At 37.7% G+C, this 21686-nt stretch overlaps 1 protein-coding gene across 4 annotated transcripts in view; it reads left to right on the top strand.

The window, feature by feature from the left end:
* pnisr (PNN-interacting serine/arginine-rich protein) overlaps positions 1-13066 on the top strand; it is a 40368-nt gene extending 27302 nt beyond the window's left edge. For 2 of the 4 annotated variants that reach the window (XM_087981591.1, XM_087981595.1), the window contains exons 8-12: positions 1750-1849; positions 4604-4657; positions 7506-7682; positions 11408-12536; positions 12739-13066. In XM_087981591.1, coding sequence (XP_087837717.1) covers positions 1750-1849; positions 4604-4657; positions 7506-7682; positions 11408-12536; positions 12739-12769 — 1491 coding nt within the window. In that variant the 3' untranslated portion in view covers positions 12770-13066. Of the gene's footprint in view, positions 1-1749; positions 1850-4603; positions 4658-7505; positions 7683-11407 lie in introns of all 4 variants that reach the window. The other 2 variants (XM_087981600.1, XM_087981604.1) reach the window with 2 other exon arrangements.
* The last annotated feature ends 8620 nt before the right edge of the window (positions 13067-21686 follow it).

Here is a 21686-nt window from a genome sequence, read left to right as displayed (position 1 = left end):
TGCAGTGCTTCTTGGGCATAATTTGCAATACCTTGGCTGATTCTTTAAGCATTTCTATGCTTTTTTTTCTGGTAGTCTTTAATTATATAGGTTCAGGATTTCATATTCATTGTTCCACTATTTAATCTAAATGTATATATTACTTCCTGTGCACCGTTGCACATTAATAATACAGTACAAAATGAAGCCTTTTGTTCCAATGCGTTTATGAAGTCAAAAAATATTAAATTGCTGCTGGAGTAAAATAATCTCTGTATCTTGCATCTTTGGCAACCTTATTGTGAACCCAAACTGTACTATCTATGAATTCAGTCAGTTTCTTGAGTGGAACGCCCAAAGTTATATACCTAAATCTCAACTGATCTAACAAATATTTTGCACAAGGAACTCTGAATTTATTTTCCCAAAGTAAACATACTTGTACCTTTACAACCTCTTACATATATACTTCTCAGTATACTAATTATGATGTCCCACCAATTTGCTTTGCTTCTTAGTGACATATCCTGCTCTTCCCTCCTCTTCCTTTTTTGTTAGTATCTCTTTATGTTTGGTCACTGTCTCCCAACATGTTTGCTTTTATGTCATCTGATTGCTCTACTTCTGCGGACACAACTAAGTCAATTTATGCATGATTTATTATTTCAGTCAACATATTGATTAAGAATAGAACTGTTTTGTTTTTAATTCATTCATAAGATGGAGCATCACTGGCTAGGTGAGCATTTATTTCTCATCCCTAATTGCTTTGAGAGGATGGTGATGAGTATGTGCTGTTGGTATTTCCACAGTACTACTAGGAAAAGATTTCCATAATTTTGAACAAGAGGAAAGCGATTATAGTTGCAAGTCATTATGTTGTGTGGCTTGGAGGGGAGCTTGCAAATGGTGATGCATCTGTTCCGTTTTCCTTCTGGGTGTCAGGGCTGTCAGAGGAGCCTTGGTGAGTTGCTACAGTAAAGACGATACACGTTTCTGAGAAGATGCACATTGCTACCACTCTGGAGTTCTGGATGGAGTAAATGTTTAACATGAATGGGGTGGCAATTAAAGAGTTTGCTTTGTCTTTACTGGCATTGAACGCCTCGAGTGTTCTTGAAGCTCCACTCATCCAGTCACATGGAAATTATTCCATCACAGTCCTGACTTGAACTTAATAGATCTTGCATAAATAAAACTTCAGTATAATTATGATTGCAACCCTTTCTAATTTGTGTATAAACCTCAAAGAATGAGGATATCCTCTGCAGTAAGGAAAGCATACCTGCAGAGAGAGTTGATGGAAATTGTTGGGTAGATTGGAGAAAATTTTAATGGTTTTGTTATATTTAAAATGAAAATATCTAAAGCTAAATATGGATGCTAGGATGTTCAATTTCTCTGCATTGAATACTCATTTAATTAACAAAAAAAAATTATCCCAAGACAATAGAATAATGGCAAGAAACATTGTATGAGCTTGAAGGATTTTGTAGGTTTTGCAAAATTAAATTGTTTACCAAATCAAAGCAAGAAAGTCTAAAGAACAAAGCATTAAGTATACAAATTTTTACGACTCTTTATATGGTCTGAAGAACAGTTGACTAGAAACCAATTTCAGGCTTGTTTAAAAAAAACTATATTGCAATGACTTATCAGGTCTGTAAAAATGGATGTTGACATCTAATTTATGCACTTAATTCCAATTAAAATCTCCTTTTCCAATTAAAGCAGATATTAAAATTCTTGCTGTTTTATTCTTGATCACAGATGATAATGATGAAGACTTTGCTTACAGAAGTTCTTTTAGAAGTAACAAATGAAGAAATCTATTATGTTGCCAGAGATGTTCATCGTAAAGCTACTAAAGGTACAAAATCGTTGTAATAATTGATAGAATGTAATTAAAATTGAAGAAGCATAAATGTGCCCTAACCTTTTAAATCCTTCAGACTTGGAATATACTTTGGAATTACTGATAATTAATTACTTAACAGTAAATTAAAATGCCATAAAGAAAATTGCATTTATTCCTAAGAGGAAATGGATAAGTAAGCTACTGTTACATTTAAAGTTTCCCTGTATTTGTACATATTACGGGAAATGATTCCACATAGAAACTAGGAGCAGGAGTAGGCCTTTCGAGCCTGCTCCCCCATTTTCTCCCCATGCCCCTTGATACCTTAGATAAATTTTTAGTTCTTTTTTATCTCTTTCCTGAATATATTCAGAGACTTGGCCGTCGCAGCCTTCTGTGGTAAAGAATTGCACATCTCTTGGAAAAAAGATAATTTTGAGCAGACAGTACAGTAAAACCTCATTAAATCAAATTTTTTTGGGGTACAGAAACAAGTTTACTATGTAGTAACAGTGACAAGCTATTACTTACAGAGAACAACATAATTACAGCTTCTCCTGGATGAAAATAAGAGAACTACAGAATGTGTCAGGTGTGATGTTCAGTCGAGATGTAAACCAGTGGATCAGTCAGTAAATCGGCTTAATTCCTGAAGTCTGGAGAAAGAGTTTGCAGCCACGTGCATGGCTTCTTGTTTCTTTACTAAAATGTGCAATCTTAAGAGATAATTGTCTACCCACAGAGAAATGAGGCTTTCATCCCAGCAGTTCTATGACAACTTCACACAACCCTCCTCACACATTATTTCTTCATATATCCTTTCATTATTGTGTATTTATCTAGCTCTCCTAGAACTAATGGCTAGTCTTAAATAATTTTGTTGTTGACAAAGGTACATAATTCATCTAGCTTAATAACTGAAATGACGTGAAATTCATCAAGTAACATTAGGAGAATACTTTTGCAACAGTTTAATGGTAGCTCTTCAGTTATCTTTTGAGGTGATCTATATGGCTGATAAATGATTAATTCTGTAACAAAGAACTGCATATGGGAACTGGTGGGTGGTGGGTTCAAATAGTAGCTTAGACTAGTTTGGTGAAAACTGTTATCGGTTTTCTGACTAACAGTCTTGTGTAAAACGTGATTGGTTTCATTTGAGTTCCTGGTTCATATGTGGCCACAAAGCCAAATGTTACTAATTTAGTGCTAATTGGTAATTTAGCACAGACCCCCTGAGTTGGTTGCTCTGAGAAATGTGAAAATGTTAACAGTGCAGGAGTAATGTGTGCTGCTATAAGATTACGGCAAAGTAGAGAACCTTACATCTGGTTGTACTATTCTATTCTCAGCCTGGTTGTCTCAAATTGAAAGTGCTTTGTTGACAAGAAAATCAAGTATTGCAGTTTGACAGTTACACACATGTCAATTTGCTATAATGTTTTGTTTAAATCTGGGTGTATAGTTACCTGAAATTAACCAATGATCTGCTCTTAATTGGCATAAAAGACAATCCAACTTTCAGAACCTGCATTAGTTGAACCAGCACTTGTTGATGACCTTCTGTTTCCCTTTTGTTCAATTGGAAATTTGTGAGGGATTTGGTTGAATGTGATTTTACTGTATGCAAAACTAAATGAGGCATATTTCAGTTTTAGAAGTTTTGTTTTATTATTTTCTCCCCATAATATTTGAAATTGCTAAAAATCCACTATACCTTATCAAAACATTACTGACCTCCATCAGAATTTCACAAGGTGGTTTATATTCTTGCAAATATAGACACGAGAAAAAAATTACATCTTTGATATTTATGACAGTTAATAGGTTTAGCCATTATAAAAATAAACATGGGTATGTTTTAAAAAAAGAATCCTTTAGCGAATGACCAATAAAGACAGCAGGAGTTTTATTCTAATACATTAATGCAGGTAGCTGGGCAGCTAGCTCAGGAATTAATGCAATTTCTTTAATTATACCATTGTTCTCATTATCTTAACAGCAGTTGAGAGTTCCATATCCTACTGAAATTCACACATTAGGGAATTCAGCTTTGATATCCATTAGTAATTAGTTGGTTTCAGTCACTGTCATTAACGTCGGTATGTGCTAGCAATCGTCTTCAATAGTGTAATACATTTATTGTGATCTAAAACAAGAATTCAATCTGTAGCCTTCTATCTGCAGCAGACTCTGAACTCTGTATTTATAATCCAAGGAATGGTGTACTTTATGTACATTAAAGTTAATTTAAGTTAAATTTAAGAAATTGGGAAAATTTTGGTTTAACACAAATTGTAAAATCAATGATATAGTTAGCTTACCTTTAGAGTTTGCATTTGCTGCCAAACTCATATTCATATTTCTTGTTGAATGCATACTGAGATATATCACCGATTTTTAAAAAATATATGTATCAGCATTTCACCATCTTCGAATTTTGTTTCTATAAATATAGGGAAATTAAGATTTCTTTTTTTTTAAAATCTGACCACATCTCTCTCCTATATTTTAGAAAAAGACCTTTGTTCCTTTTTTATAGTTCATTATTATACATGCTAACTGTTTTGCTTTAGGTGATATAAAAGTTGTAAACAAATATGCCTGTTATGTGAAGCACTGTGCTCTTGAATGGATCTTTTTGTTTATAATGTTTCTTCTCTCCCTTGCAAAGCAGCTGTAGTAGTACAGTTTTGCAATGCCATAGCAACTCATGACTTTGAAAAAGTGTTAACATGTTGTTCCTGTTGTTGATGTGATACAAAGCTCCTGCAAAGCAGCTGGCACAGTCCAGTGCACTGGCTTCTCTAACTGGACTTGGTAAGTAGCATCCTTTAAGAAAAAAATGGGTAATGGGAGAAAGGGGATTTGTCCAGAATTTAAGCTTGTACATGTGCTGTACCTTTGTACTTTTTAATTGTCACCATGTACTTTTCAACCATCAACAGGTGATAATTATGTACTTTCAGCTCATACTTTGTTTTCTCATCCACTTATAGATTACTGCATAAACTTATGGAAAGCATTCCTTGTATAGTACTAGTGGCCAAGCCATCTTGCTGATATTGCAGAGCTTCATCTATTCTAGCCTGAACTTTTATCTCTCTGCACAGTGCAACCTGTCCTCTCTTCAATCCTCAGTGTTTGTTACAGTGATATAATATTGCCCAATTGAGTCGAAATCTTCTGTTTCCAGCTGGAAACTGGTGGAAGAAAATTACATTGTGAGAACCCAATAGTTTGGTCTTGTCATTGCTAAATCAGATTTAAAGAAATAAACTGATTGTAGTTAGGAGCTAATAAACTTCACCTTAGTTAGAAACTAATTGGTAAATTTTATTTATTCTTTTTCAGTAGTAGTGCCACTTGAATCATAAATGTAGTGGTATCAATACCACTTTTCACTACTTTCATAGAATAAAGTTCTTGAGAGTACTCCGTTTCTGGTTTGTGCATATTATTTTAATTATTTGTTAAAACTGAGAACCTGTTTTAAATAACCAAACTGTTTTAGGCCCCAAAAAGTTAGTGGGATCTATTTCTGCAATAAGCGTTGCCTGCTCCATAACTGGAAATAATGAATAGCAGCATACACAGTTTACTTTATATTGGTTATTTTTCTGATGTTTCATTTTGTTTGTAAACCATTTGTCACCACCTACAAATATAATTTTTAAAAAATCTACGGTCATTGTGATTCTTTTCCGCATTTTGTAATCCTCCTCAGTATAGTTGACAAGACAGATTCAGTAATTGTGCAGTATTCCAAAATGTAATAATTTTTGTCTTATTGCATGATTGAATTATATTGATTTTACCCCTCAAAAATTAGCAGCTTAGTGGTCAACTCTTCAAATGAGAGAAATTAGTTCCAATAAAAAATCAGGTTTCATTTCAGAAAGTTAATAAATACTAGAATAACAGTAGTTTTTGATCTTATTCCTCAACATTGAAGTCCAAAGCCTTATCTACATACTTTATATGTAAAGATAACTTAGTTCACAAGCCATTTCTTGCTGAAATTATTTCTTGCAAAAATATTACCACATATGTTGAGCTTAAAGAATCCACAGAGGTTCAACTCAGCAATGAGGAAAAAGCATTGCAATGAGTTTAAACAAGTTGATGTAAAATGTGATTTTTAAAAATAAGAATTTTGCTTTGCTGGTGATGCAAATTTTTTTTCAGTTGCCCACCTTCAGGCCATTGGTTAGCACTTCTTTACAATTCCAGCAAGGAATGGAACTCCCTTTTGTACATTGCCTGAGTTAATAAAATAGATTTTTAAAAATCACTTTGTAATTTGAAAATTGCTGAAAGGACAGGCATGTTATGAAGCTTTTCACCTTACACTCCTCAAGATGAAAACAAGAATGCCAAATATTAGATGATCAAAACAATTTATATTTCAGTGTCAGTGGATTGGATGTCCACTCTGATTGCCAAGGCACTGCCATGGAATTGAGGATTTATAAACTCCCCAAACTTCTGGGTGATTAGGAAAGGCAGAAACCTGAACATATTATTTTTGTTTGTAGAGAATTGGCCTCTGCGTATGAGCCTACATTTCTTCTATCATGTGTAAATGAGCCACATTACATGCTTGATGGATTATCTAAATCAATAGTTAAGATGGTTATTAGCATAAGTGCTTTTTACATGCTTGAGCCTTTCAGTTTTTTTTTAATTGTTTGGGAAGCCCTGTGATGCCCATTGCTTTGGAGAAAGTAATCAAAGTTGACTTGATTGCCAATCAGTCTCTACCAATTTCTCTTGTATAACTTGTTGCACTCATCTGAAATTTGTCATTTTTACATTTGTCCTGATGAGTGCAAGATGAAAAGCCGAAGCATTATGCCCCTCTTAGCAATCTAAGATAGATCCATTAGACTGAATCCAAGACCATGTGCATTCTTTCGGAAGAGTTTCGGGTAATAGTGAAGAATCAAAATCTAAGGAGTGTTTTTATTCCTTCCCACTTCCTACCACACAATTTTTATTTCCCAGGCACCACTGATGCAGCTGAGGTTAGCACACTGTATGTAGACTAAGGTTTCAACTTATAATTTCTTTATTTAACCTAGTCTTTTAATCAGCCTGTTCAGAGATGTTATTATGCACCTCTGAAGCAGTTGGGACTTGAGCCAGGGCCTCCTATTCCAGGGATAAGGACACTACCACTGTACCACAGGAGGCCCCCTGAGGATTCAAGTTATAATCATCTTGATCTGTGAGACACACTAGCAGATGTTGGTGAACTTCCCAATCAAACTATAGGCAGTGTTCCACATTGGCATGTTTTAATTGTTATCAATTAAGTCATTAAAAGATTTTCTCATCCTTCGAATTAGTAGCATTCTCACCAATGTCATGCAGCTTACTTTGCCATCAGTCATTTGAGTTGATGTGAGAAATCTTGTGTGAACTTGTTTTCAATTTAAGCTTTGCTAGCTCAGGTTTAAACAGCTGTCAGTAGCTTAATACTGAAAATTTATCATTTTGAATCATATTGATAAAATTGGTATTGAATATTTCAAAAATGGAAATAGTTTCAGTACTTCAAAGAATTTGTTCTGAAAGTAAATTAAATGCATAATGAACTATTTTGAAAATCTGCTAGAAAGCAAGTTCTTTCCACTGTGAAAGAAACTGGGGTTTTTATGTGCAGGTGGACTGGGCGGGTATGGCTCTGACAGTGAAGATGAAAGGAGTGAGAGAGCCTCTGAATCCTCTGACACAGATGATGAAGAACTACATCGTAGAATCAGACAAAAGCAGGATGCCTTTCGACGTAAAGAAAGGGAATTACAGCTTCTACAACAGCAACAGGAGAAACAAATGGAAGGTATAATTGTTGTTGAATAGGTTATATTTTCTAGACCAATTTTCAGTGGAGTCTTCTAATATTTACCCTTATCCATTCCCTAGCTTTTAATTTTCTTTTGAGGATGTTTATCAGTATTGGTCCACATTTGATAACGTTGACCACAACCTTGCTTGTGTCGTTCTCCACCCTTTAACTTTGGACATTGAAGGCAGTCTATCACTGCTCGCTTGGTTGAGTTCCAGCTAGCTCAGGAATTCAACTCCAGACTTTTCCTGTTCTTTGTGCTTCACTGAACCATTCATAGAACCAAAATTGTCATCTTATCTCTCCAAAGACTTTAATGGATCTTCTACTCGAGCCATTGGAGAGCTTCTAGAATATATTTACCATATGTCTGAGTAGCAGATTTAGTGGAATCTCTGAAGCAATACCCTTTATATTTTATCCTCTACCTTTATTGGCTATTTAAATTATTAGATTAATTTGTAGATTACTAATCTCTGAATTCCTTGCAAGCCTAGTATCTCAACACAATAGTTTTAGAACCTCTCCCAGAAAGGGCATGTTCCTGTTATTATGAATATTATGAACTCTGAATTAGGGCTGATTAAATCTCAAGTCATTGATGTCAGATTGAATAATAAGACCGTAAGACATTGGAACAGAAATTAGGTCATCTGGCCCATCAAGTCTGCTCCTCCATTCAGTCATGGCTGATAGGATTGTAAAACCTATTTTCCTGCTTTCTCCCCGTAACCTTTGATCTCCTTGGCAATCAAGAACTTACCAACCTCTGTTTCAGAGATATTCAATGACCTGGCCTCCACTGCCTTCTGTCGCAATGAATTCCACAGATTCACCACTCCAGTGAAAGAAGCTTCTCCTTACTTTCTAAAAGGTCTTCCCTTTACTCTAAGGTATGCCCTCGGCTCCTCATCTCTCCTGCCAATGGAAACATCTTCCCAGCATCCACTCTATTTAGGCCTTTCAGTATTTTGTAAGTTTCATGAGATTCCCCCTCATTCTTCTAAATTCCATTGAGTATAGTCCCAGAGTCCTCAAACATTCCTCATATGTTATGCCTTTCATTCCTGGGATTATTCTCGTGAACCTCCTCTGGATCCGCTCCAGGGCAGTACTACTTTTGAGGTATGGAACCCAAAATTGCTCACAATACTCTAAATGTGGTATGACCAGAGCCTTTTAAAGCCTCAGAAATACATTCCTGCTTTCATATTCTAGTCTTCTCGAGATGAATGACAACATTGTATTTGCCTTCCTAACTACTGACTAATCTGCATGTTTACCTTGAGAAACCTGGACTAGGTCTCCCAAGTCCCTCTGTACTTCAGATTTCTGAAATTTCTCTCCATTTAGAAAATAGTCCATGTCTCTGTTCTTCCTTCCAAGGTGCATGACCTCACATTTGGCCATATATTTCACCTGCCACTTCTTTGCCCACTCTACTAACCTGTCTAAATCTTTCTGCAGCTTCCTCAATGCTACGTGCCCCTCCACCTAGCTTTGTATCAAGTGCAAACTTAGCCAGAATGCCCTCAGTTACTTCATCCAGATGTATAAATGAAACGTTGTGGTCCCCACACCAATCCTTGTGGGACACCACTAGTCACCAGCTTCCATCCTGAGAAGGACCTGTTTATCCCTTCTCTGCCTTCTGCCAGGCGGCCAATTTAGTATCCATGCTAATACCTGGCCTCTAACGCCATGGGCCCTTATCTTACTCAGCCGCCTCCTATGCAACACCTTATCAAAGGCCTTCTGGAAGTCCAGGTAGATAACATCTATTGGCTCTCCTTAGTGTAACCTGCTCATTACCACTACAAACAGTTCTAACAGATTTGACAGGCATGACCTCCCCCTGATGAAAGAATGCTGATTTTGCCCTATTTTACCAAATTTTTACCTTTTGCCTTGATCCAGTCTTAGACAGGGGGTTACATTAGCAATTTTCCAATTCTCTGGGACCCTCCCTGACTCCAGTGATACCTGAAAGATCACTACCAAAGCCTCCACTATCTCCTTCAGAACTCCAGGGTGTAGCCTATTTGGTTCAGGTGATTTATCCACTGTCAGACCTCTGTTTTTCTAGCACCTTCTTCTTCGTGATGGCCATCGTACTCATGCCTGTCCCCGCTGACTCGGTTGGATTTTTTGGATATTCCTCATGTCTTTCACCGTGAAGACTGACATTAAGTACTTATTCAGTTCCTCAGCCATTTCTTTGTTCCCCATTACTACTTCTCCAGCATAATTTTCCAGTGGCCCATTGTCCACATTTGCCTCTCTTTTGCCCTTTGTAAGAGTTTCTTTAGATATATAATCTTTAATATTATCGGCTTGCTTACTCTCATATTTAATCTTCTCCCTCCTTATTTCTTTCTTTCTTGTTCTCTGGTCTTTGTAAGCTTGCCAATCCTCTGGATTCCCACTACCCTTCACCACAATATTTGTTTTCTCTATTGTTTTTATGCTTTCCCCAATTTTCCTCGTCGGTCATGGTTGCCTCATCTTCCCTTTAATATGCTTTGTTTTCCTCTGGATGAATCTCATTACCAGCTTGATTTACAATACTATTTAGTCATTAAATCCAACCTCCTTTATGCTGGAGTTTCGTCATTGTACTGATAAATGCAAAATCATCTCGAGCACTGTGTTTGTTCTACAAGTGTAAAGAATTGTTTTTTTTTTGTACCTTCCCGATTACAAGTCATCTTCTGGTTGCAAGTGACCGTATGCTTCTTAAACAAAAGCTTGCTTTCCCACAAGTATCTGTGTATTCATCAACAGTTTAAAAATATATTTGCCACTAGCTCTGCCAACTAAGGTCTTAATGAATTAAAACCACTATTGTTTAATAAAAATATCTGTCTTGAGCTGTTCAGTGAAGCAAAACTCAAACCTGATAATGCTGACCTTAATTATGAAACAATATGCGCATTTTAAAATAAAAAAGTAATGTTCCTGGTGTCAGAGATACAAAATAATAAGTACACCTATCTGCCATGAAGAAATCAATCCACCACGAAGCTACAGCAGCTGTCAGTGAGTCACTGCCTAACAAATTCACACCTCGGCTTGACCAACTACATATTTGAGATTGTCCGATAAATCCTTTAAGTAAATAAACACACAAAATTGCATTGGATGATTACTTGAGATCAAATAGCCCCTCATATGAATAATTTCAAGATATTAACCTTTCTTCAGTTCTTTACAAAGCTATCATCTGGAGTATTTTCAGAATTTTCTGTTTATTGCAGCAACTAAGCACCTCATTAACTTGTATATTTAGGAAGCACTTTAAACCTCATTTTTAACAAAAATTCTGTGCATTCTCTCAACAGGTCTAGCTCCAGTCAATTTGCAGTAATGTAGCAAGTCTTTATTATGTTGTGGGTTTTTGACCTATTTCACGTATTAATTGATGTTTCATTAATATATTAAAATAACAAACTGATAAAGTCAAACTCATATACAAATCTTACAGTTCCCACGATTCAACAATCCAAAGTCAATTTGAAATGTATACCCTAGAACCTCCCTTTCAAGGTTTGCCTCATACTTTGATAATCTGACATGATTCATGGCATTTTTAAATGCTTTATTTAATATGCGAATAAAAGGATTTCCATGTTTATTCTTAATCAAATATTTTGATTTCACATATCTTAAGAGTACCTGTTTACGGTCATTTTCAGTTCAGTTTTATTTTTGTTTTCCAGATGCAAAACATCAACAAGAAGGCAAATTTTTCAGGGAGGTGGATATTAAAGAACAGAATAAAGAACATAGTGGCAGTACAGTAAAGCAGGATGGGAAAGAAAAAGAGTGTGAAACTGTCACTGAAAAGAAAAGAACTCAGAGCGAAACTGACCCCAACTTAGAAATGAGTAAAAGTTTGAGTGAGAAAAATTTGAAGGAAAAACCTTCAAGAAACAGAAGCTCCTCCAGCAGCAGTAGTGGGAGTAGCAGCACCAGTGGCACCACTAGCAGCAGTAGTAGATCCAGGAGTTCGACTTCCAGCAGCAGTACAGAAAGCAGTAGTAGCTCTTCCTATTCCTTTTCTCCCAAGAGAAAGAAAAAGTGGAGCCGTAGCAGATCCCCCTCCCGTAAAACTAGACGGACAAGCAGAAGCCAAAGTTACACTCGCAGGCACAGAAGGGAAAGGAGCAGAAGCCGTGATCGACTCAGAAGAAACAGTAGAAATGGGAGTTGGGAAAGACACAGGCATCGTAGTGGGTCCCGAAACAGAAGAAGTGGAGATAGGCATAGAAGTAGAAGCAAGAGTGATGTCAAGCGTGTAAGTCGCAGTAGGAGCAAGGAAAGACGTAGGAGTCCTGAAAGGCGTAGGAGTCATAGCAGAGGGAGGATAAGACAAAGGGGAAGTAGTAAAGACAGGGATAGGAAAAAGAATAGGAATGGAAGTTCAGAGCGGGTTAAAAAGAGAGAGGAGAAGAAAAGGGAAAAAGAGAAGGATCAGGACAAAAAGAAAGACAAACAGAGAAAGGATAAGCAAAAGGAGGATAAAGACAGCTGTAAGTCCAGCAGTCAAGATGAGAGTAAGTTGAAGCGGAAGAGGGAGTCAGAGCGGACTTATGCACACAGTAGCTCCAGTAAACTGCCACAACAATATTCCAGGCAGGATAGCAAGTCCAGCAAGAAAGGATCTACAAAGGATGGTAAAAAGTATTCTGACACCGAATCTAGTGCAAGGAGCAGCTCACATTCTCCAGTTAGCAGCAGAGAGAAGAAGGCAAAGAAATCGAAACGCAGTCGCTCAAGATCAGTGGAAAAATCTCAAAGGTCTGGTAAGAAGGCAAGCCGCAAACACAAGTCTAAGTCACGATCAAGGTAGTATACATTTTATACAATTTTTCTTCATTATGTAAAGTTTTGTTAAAATGGCGCCAACATATCGGTCTCTTCAACATTTTGTTTCATCTGTATGATTAAGCTCTTTGTTTGAAAAACAGCATTTCACATTATTCAGCTAGCGTTTATTGTGGAGTCTTGCACGTTATTAATTTGCTTCTTTTTCTCCTTTCTACTGCAGGTCGAGGACACCCAATAATCGTAAGCATTAAGGGGAAAAAAAAATGTGGCAGCCTTGCCATGATCAGAAATTCCATGAGTTTTGGAGGCTTGTCTCATTATAGAGGCATACGTGACAACTGTGTAGGTGTTTATATATGTATATAGGTGTAAATTTTTTCCAAGTGCTGTCTATAGTTCAGTACTTCAGGTTTTATTTGTATTGCATTCTTCGGAGATTATTCACACTGTAAAAACAATTTGCTTTCAGTTGTACCATTTTAACATAAAACTTACACTAACTGTAGTTTGCTGTCAATAAACTTTTCAGATTGGTTTTGTTAAACATTTCCCGTTGTTTACTGCTGATATTTATGACTTTTTTAAAAAATGGGCACAGACATTATGAAAAGATCAAAGTGAAGAACAGAGAATGAAGAGCAGTTGACTAAAAAGTGACAATATCTGGTTTGCATAAACCATAAACAGATTTTTAAAATTAGTCATCTAAACTTTTGAACGGTTGCCTCTAGTACTCTGCTATTTGCAAGCAATTATGTATATTTAGTTTTTACAAGTTTTCCCTGGTATAATTTAATTTGGAACTCCTTTTAATGAAAGATAATTTGAGGGAATAACTATGAGGCTACATTTTGCTGAGGAAATATTCAAAATCTTAAGTGCATGTTTTCATCACCGATGTTTGTGCACCACAATAATACAGTAGTCACATGAAGTATATGTTTGGAGTCTGATTTTTCTCAATTTTACTTGGTGATTGATTAATGGTGTCCTTTTTAACAGAAGGAAATTAAGATTCTTGCTACCGCTACGTTCAGCTTTATGGCAAACAATTTCCATTATAACTGGACAGTGCAGTGTGAAACCACACAAAGGCAAAGTCTTGAACTTTAGACTTGTATGGCATGGAGTACAACTTCCAAATACTGTCAAATTTTATTCAGAAAAGATAGTCTGTTGGGTTTCTGAAGGACTTACCTACATGTATGTCATTTAAATGTTCAGACATCTGCCCTGCTATCCTTTACATTTTAAACATGTAGAGGACTCTGGTGGAGTCACGCCATTGGAACAGGCTGTAGACTGGTTAAAATCAGTAGTTATAGAGTCATAGTCATAGAGATGTACAGCACGGAAACAGACCCTTCGGTCCAACTCGTCCATGCTGACCAGATATCCCAACCCAATCTAGTCTCACCTGCCAGCACATAGTCCATATCCCTCCAAACCCTTCCTTTTCATATACTCATCCAAATGTCTTTTTAAATGTTGCAACTGTATTAGCCACCACCACTTCTTCTGGCAGCTCATTCCATAAACGTATCATCCTCTGCATGAAAAAGTTGTCCCATAGGTCGTTCTTCTATCTTTCCCCTCACACCCTAAACCTATGCCCTCCAGTTCTGAACTGCCCCACCCCAGGGAAAAGACTTTGCCTTTTTATCCTATCTATGCCCCTCATGATTTTATAAACCTCTATACGGTCACCCTCAGCTTCTAACGCTCCAGGGAAGACAGCCCCAGCCTATTCAACCTCTCCTTATAGCTCAAAACCTCCAATCCTGGCAACGTCCTTGTAAATCTTTTCTGAACCCTTTCAGGTTTCACAACATCTTTCCAATAGGAAGGAGACCACAATTGCATGCAATATTCCAAACGTGGCCTAACCAATGTCCTGGACAGCCGCAACATGACTAACCAACGCCTGCACTCAGTACTCTGACCAATAAAGGAAAGCATACCAAACGTCGTCTTCACTATCTTATCTACCTATGACTCTACTTTCAAGGAGCCATGAACCTGCACTACAAGGTCTCTTTGTTCAGCAACACTCCCGAGGACCTTACCATTAAGTGTATATGTCCTGCTAAGATTTGCTTTCCCAAAGTGCAAGGCCTCGCATTTATCTAAATTAAACTCTATCTGCCACTTCTCAGCCCATTGGCCAATCTGATCAAGATCCTGTTATAATCTGAGGTAACCACCTACACTGTCCACTACACCTCCAACTTTGGTGTCATCTGCAAAGCATACTAACTGTGCCTCCTATGTTCGTATCCAAATCATTTATATAAATGAAGAAAAGTAGTGGATTTAGCACCAATCCTTGTGGCACTCCACTGACCACAGGGCTCCATTCTGATAAACAACCCTCCACCACCACCTTCTGTCTTCTCCCTTTGAGCCAGTTCTGTATCCAAATGCTAGTACTCCCTGTATTCCGTGAGCTTTAACCTTGCTAACTAATCTCCCATGGGGAACTGTTTGGAACACCTTATTGAATCACATAGATCACATCCACCGACCTGCCTTCATCAATTCTCTTTGTTACTTAAAAAAAAAACTCAATCAAGTTTGTGAGACATGATTTTCCCACGCACAAATCCATGTTGACTATCCCTACTCAGTCCTTGCCTTTCCAAATATATGGACATCCTGTCCCTCAGGATTCCCACCAACAACCTGCCCACCACCAACGTCAGGCTCACTGGTCTGTCGTTCCCTGGCTTGTCCTTACCACCCTTTTTTTTTATATAGATATTTTTATTAGAAATTTAACATTTTTACAAGTTTACAAAAATAAACAAAACTCTCAAGTACAAACATTGATATACAATTAAATCTTAAATATATAATAACCAAAATTTAACAAAAGAAAAATACCGAGGAAAAAAAAACAAAACTCAACTAACTACTAATCTAACCTACAACTAACCAGAGTGTATATTTTAGTCTCTTACATTATTCAAATAAGAGAGAAAAAAAAACAGCGGATAACATAGAAATTGGATAGTGAGATACATGCTCGGAATGTGTTAACATCAAATGTAACAAAACCCGTATTCGTGCAGGATTCCTCTCCCAAGGGGCCCCCGACCAGCCAGGTTCGTAATCTCAATTAAATAAAAGCCCTTGTTAGGATAGCCGAAATATCTGTATTCATATAATTCAAGAAGGGCTACCATATTTTATAAAATAATTCTGTCTTTTGGTGCATCATATTTGTAAGGAAGTCAAGGGGAATACATTCCATAATTAATCTGTGCCAATTTGAAAGTCCAGGGGGGCCCTCAGCCACCCAGTTGCACAGAAAGAGAGAATAGAAAATAGTCTCTTCCCATGCATGTCCAGGGAGGATAAGTTCGAAAAGCCCAAAAGGAGAGATACGGGGTCCACTTTAATTTCCATTCCTAAAATTTCTGTCAGGGCACTTGCTACTTTAGTCCAGTATCTACGGATCTTATGACAGGTCCATAGACAATGTACAAGAGTGCCCACTTCTATTTTACATTTGGGACACATTGGAGATGCCCCTGCCTTAAACTTTGCCAATCGATCCGGAGCTATATGGGCCCTATGAAGTATCTTCAGCTGGATAGCCTGAGTTCTGTTACAGATGGTGATTCTTCTGGCGTTTTCCCAAATATCATTCCACGTTTCTATAGAGATTTCTAGTCCCAATTCCGGATCCCATGTTTTAAGCAGATTGTCCATATCTCCCTATACTTCATCATGTAGTAAATGATAAATAGTACTGATGGAGGATACCCCCATTGGTCGTAGTGCTCTACATTCTCTATCTGATTTATAAAGACTATCTAATAACGTAGTCTTCTTCTGTATATAGTCTTGAATTTGGAAGTATCGACAGAGGTCTCCACTAGGTAATCCGAATTTCTGACGCAGCTGTTCAAAAGACATCAGGACCCCATCTTTAAATAGGTCCACTAGACATGAGATACCCCTGGATCTCCAAAGTTTAAAAGTGGCATCTGTAAACCCCGGTTGGAATCCCCATGCTCCCACTATCAGCGCATAGGTGGATGTTTTATGTGAGTTGCCCTCATTTTGCCGCATTATATTCCAAGCTTTAATTGTACTTAGTATTATAGGGTTTTTACAGTGATCTGTAATGATTTTCCTCTTGTCTGAGAATAAAAGGTTAATAAGTGGGCATTTCACTTGAGAAGTCTCGATGTCCAACCAGATTGATTGTGGATCAAACAAGACCCAATCAGCTATGTAACTTAATAAGGAACTTAACTGATATTTCCTAAAATCTGGGAAGTCCAATCCTCCCCTTGCCTGTGGAAGCTGTAACTTCTTCAGCTTAATGAGGGACCGTATATGATTCCAGATAAAGGAACCCAACTAGCCATATAATTTACGTAGTGCCAGCCTCGGCAGCATCACCGGAAGCATTCTCATAGGGTATAGGAGATGGGGCAGGACATTCATTTTAATTAATGCTATTCTACCCAGCCAGGAAATTGGAAGGTCTCCCCATCGCTGGAGGTCCTGCCTTATCCTTTCCAGTAAATGCACAAAGTTAGCCTTGTATAACTGACCAAACACTGGGGTAATAAAAATGCCTAAATATAAGAAACCCTCCAGGGACCAACGAAAGGGAAAATGGAATCCATCCACTAAGTGGGGTGTCATAGCAAGGCCACCCATTGGCATAGCCTCCGATTTTGAAAAATTAATTTTATAGCCTGAGAATGCGCTAAATGTATTAATAACTTGGATTAGGTGAGGTACGGACATCAGAGGATTACTGAGGAATAGAAGAACATCATCTGCATACAGGGTAATTTTATGTTTACCTGTACCAATCCTCGGGGCTGTTATATTAGGTTCAGCCCGTATAGCTTCTGCTAGTGGTTCAATCATTAGCGTAAATAACAATGGCGAGAGAGGACATCCCTGACGGCAGCCCCAACCCACACTGAAGCTATCCGAACCTAATCCATTGGTAACCACAATTGCTTTGGGATCACTATACAATGTTGAGACCCATTTGGTAAACACCTTTCCAATACCAAACCTTTCCAATGTGTCCAACAAATATGACCATTCAACCCTATCAAATGCCTTTTCCGCGTCTAATGAAACTACTACTCCTGGTATCTTTCCCTGATGACAGGCTTGAATCATATTCAAAACCCTTCTATATTATTGGATGATCTACGGCCCTTAATAAACCCCGCCTGATCCTCCTTTATGATATGTTTCAGTACCCTTTCTGGTCTCAATGCTAACGTTTTAGAAAGGATTTTAAAATCTACAATTAGCAAGGATATTGGTCTGTATGACGTACAATCTTCTGGATCCTTTCCTTTTTTAAGGATAAGAGAGATATTTGCCTCTTTCAGCGAAGGCGAGTGACAGCCCTGACTATATGCATAGTTATACATGTCCATAAGTGGACCAGCCAATATTTCTGTAAATTCTTTATAGAATTCAGCTTGAAAACCATCTGGGCCAGGTGCCTTACCGCTCTGAAGTTGCCTGATTGCGTCAAGTATTTCTTGGACTGTTAGGGGAGCATTTAAGACCGATACCTGTTCCGGAGTTAGGCCCGGAAAGGTCAAATTTTTTAAAAATGATTGCATCCTCCTAGTCCTGTCTTCACAATCCTGTAATTTATATAAATCAGAATAAAATTTTCCAAAGATTGCATTAATCTTTTTATGATCATGAGTCAAAATACTTGTACTTTCCTTGATAGACATGATAGTTTGAGGGGCCTTTTTTTCTTTGCAAGAAATGCTAAGTATCTACCCGGTTTGTCGCCAAATTCATATAACCTTTGTTTTGCAAATAATATTTCCCTCTTAGCCGTTTGGGTAAGCGTAGTGTTTAGAGCTGTCCTCAGGGCCGTAATCCTTTGCAATTTAATAATAGAAGGTCTATCAGCGTATGCAGTTTCAGCTGCTTTTAAGCGAGCTTCGAGCAGATGCTGTTGTTCTCCCTTTAATTTTTTCTGGGTCGCTGAGTAGGAGATGATCAAACCTCGCGCGTAAGCTTTGATGGTCTCCCACATCATTGATGGATTGCTAAATTAATTTCTAAAAAAGTTTTAAATTCTTGAGAGAAGTACTTTACAAATTTACTGTCTTTCATTAGGAAGGGGTCCATACGCCAATGCCGAGGGGATGTCCCATTGTTCCTCGCCTTGGTTTCCATATATACAGCAGCATGATCGGAAATTGCTATACTACCTATTTTACAGGATGATATGGAATTTTAAAAAATCGAGGGGCAAAAAACATATCAATTCTGGTATGGCATTTATGTGGATTAGAGTAAAAAGAAAAATCTCTGCCCTGTGGATGAAGACATCTCCATACATCTACTAATCCTAATTCTTCGTTCAGATCCACCAATTGTCTAGATCTGGGAGATACTCCTGCAGTACTCTTGGGAATCCTATCTATTTCCGGATCCATAATACAATTAAAGTCTCCCCCTATAATTGTATGACGGGCACCAAGAGCCATCAATTTTGAGAAGGCTTCCATTATAAATTTAAAGGGGTGTGCCGGGGGGCAGTACAAATTTAAAATCCCATATTCCTCTCCATTTATAAGGGCTTTAATCAGAATATATCGTCCAGATTCGTCATTTATCTGCTTTAGGATTTTGAAAGGGAAATTCTTCTGAACAAGAATCACAACTCCCCTACTTTTTGAGCTAAAAGAAGAAAAAAAGGCCTGATCAAATCCACCCTGCCGTAATTTCAAGTGTTCTTTATCCAACAGGTGTGTCTCCTGTAGGAGAGCTATATCAACTCTTTCTTTCTTAAGATTTGATAATATTTTCTTCCTTTTGACTGGCGAATTACCACCCTTGACATTCCAGGTGCACCACTTAACCGACTGATCAACCATAATCATCCGGGCAAATCCGAGATCCCTCGGGAGGGGAAACCCTATCCAAAACATTCCGAGTATAGAGCATATAAAATTCACAAAAATAAAGACTAATACACTCTCAACAATATAATAAAAAACTATTTCTAAATAATAAAAAAAATAAAACTTATTTAAATGGAGATTTTCCCCCTTGTTCCCGGGGGTGTCACTTCCTTTCCAAAGGTCCATCGTATCCTCTCCCAACCAATGCCCCACCCTTGACCCAGGCGCTCCTCAATTGGATGAGGAGAATTCAGATATAATAGAAAGCTAGAGTTAACAGTGAGCACCCTACCCCACCCCCCACACACCTGGATATATTTGGTAATGTTAATACCATGTATAAACATATATAACTATAAAATTACAACCTCAACAAATAATAATTAAATGTAATACAAAATAGCAAGGGAAAACAACCCCGCTCCTAGAGACAGAGGTAAAATAGAATAAGGTAACCACCTCCCCCCACCAACATTAACTAAATCCCCCAGCTTATATATATACATATATATACATACACATATATATACATACACACACACATACATAGAATAATAAAAAACAACTCCAAGGGGGGGAGAAAATCGTTAAATAAAGAACAAATAAATAAATCCCTCTCCCCACCCCCCAAGATAATATTAAACAGTAAGGTAAGAAAAAAGAAAAAGGGGGTGGGGGGGATATAAACCGGAGTGGGGAAAAGGCAAAACAACATCCATTGTCTCTTACAATTTATCTAAGAGTCCAAAAATTCCTTAGCCTTTTCTGGCGATCCGAAGTTATACATGGATCCTTCATGGTTAAAGTGTAGTGTCGCTGGGTAGCGTAAGGAGTACTGAATATTTAAGTCCCTTAAACACTTCTTCGCCTCATCGAATGCCTTCCTCTTTCGGACCAGAGCTGGGGAAAAGTCCTGGAATAACATGATCTTGGATCCTTTATAGATCCATGGCTTCCCTTTAGTCATTTTTACTAAAGATTAGATTGTTTAAATTTAATACTAAACAACTAATTAAATTAAACAGCTATTTTAAATGATTTGGTGAGTGTGGTGGGGGTGGGTGGCCCACTTTGCCCAAGTCTTGGGAGGAGCACTATAGACTCAGACTTGCTGGGTCGCCGCCATCTTGGATCCCCCACCAACCTTCTTAAACAGTGGCACCACGTTAGCTAACCTCCAGTCTTCCGGCACCTCAACTGTGACTATCGATGATAACAAATATCTCAGCAAGGGGCCCAGAAATCACTTTCCTTGCTTCCCAGTTCTAGGGTACACCTGATCAGGTCTTGGGGATTTATCCACTTTTGTTTCAAGACATCCAGCACTTCCTCCTCTGTAATATGGATGTTTATTTTAAGATGTCACCATCTATTTCCCCACATTCTATATCTTCCATGTCCTTTTCTACAGTAAACACTGATGCAAAATACTCGTTTAGTATATCCCCAATCTCCTGTGGCTCTGCACAAAAGCTGTCTTGCTGATCTTTGATGGTCCTATTCTCTCCCTACTTACCCTTTTGTCCTTAATGTATTTGTAAAAAACCCTTTGGATTCTCCTTAACTCTATTTGCCAAAGCTATCTCGTGTCCCATTTTTGCCCTCTTGATTTCCCTCAAGTATACTCCTACTGCCTTTATACCCTTCTAACGATTCGCTTGATCTATTTTGTCTATACCTGACATATGCTTCCTTCTTTTTCTTAACCACCCCTCAATTTCTCGAGTCATCCAGCATTCCCTACACCACCAGCCTTTCCTTTCACCACAACAGGAATATACTGTCTGTACTCTTGTTACACCATTTCTGAAGGCTTCCTGTTTTCCAGCCATCGCTTTACCTGCGAACATCTGCCCCCAGTCAGCTTTTGAAAGTTTGGCCAAATAATGTCAAAATTGGCCTTCCCCAATTTAGAACTTCTACTTTTAGATGTTGAAATCCCAAAATATTGTAACATAAAAGTGATGCGCATGAAAGAAACAACATACATTGCTGGGATTTATTAATTGAAACACATTGAAGTTTCAAAAGCAGAGATGTAGGGATAAATGATCAATTACCTACCGACATCAGATTCACTTTCCAAGGCATTTAGCTCAAGTTTGAAGCAAACTACACTTATGAAATAATCTATTTTTCTAAATTTTATTAATTTTAACCTGATTATCTCCTGTCACATCCATGGCTAAACCCTCAAATCTTCCATTACCTCGATGCCAAGCGCTTCTAATCACTTTTACATTTTGAT

This window comes from Chiloscyllium plagiosum, unplaced genomic scaffold (genome assembly GCF_037043375.1).
Source record: "Chiloscyllium plagiosum isolate Xiang-an unplaced genomic scaffold, Cpla_swu_hap1 HiC_scaffold_3, whole genome shotgun sequence".
NCBI lineage: Eukaryota > Metazoa > Chordata > Chondrichthyes > Orectolobiformes > Hemiscylliidae > Chiloscyllium > Chiloscyllium plagiosum.
Note: the sequence above shows the minus strand (reverse complement) of the source record. Positions and strands in the feature narration are given on the sequence as shown.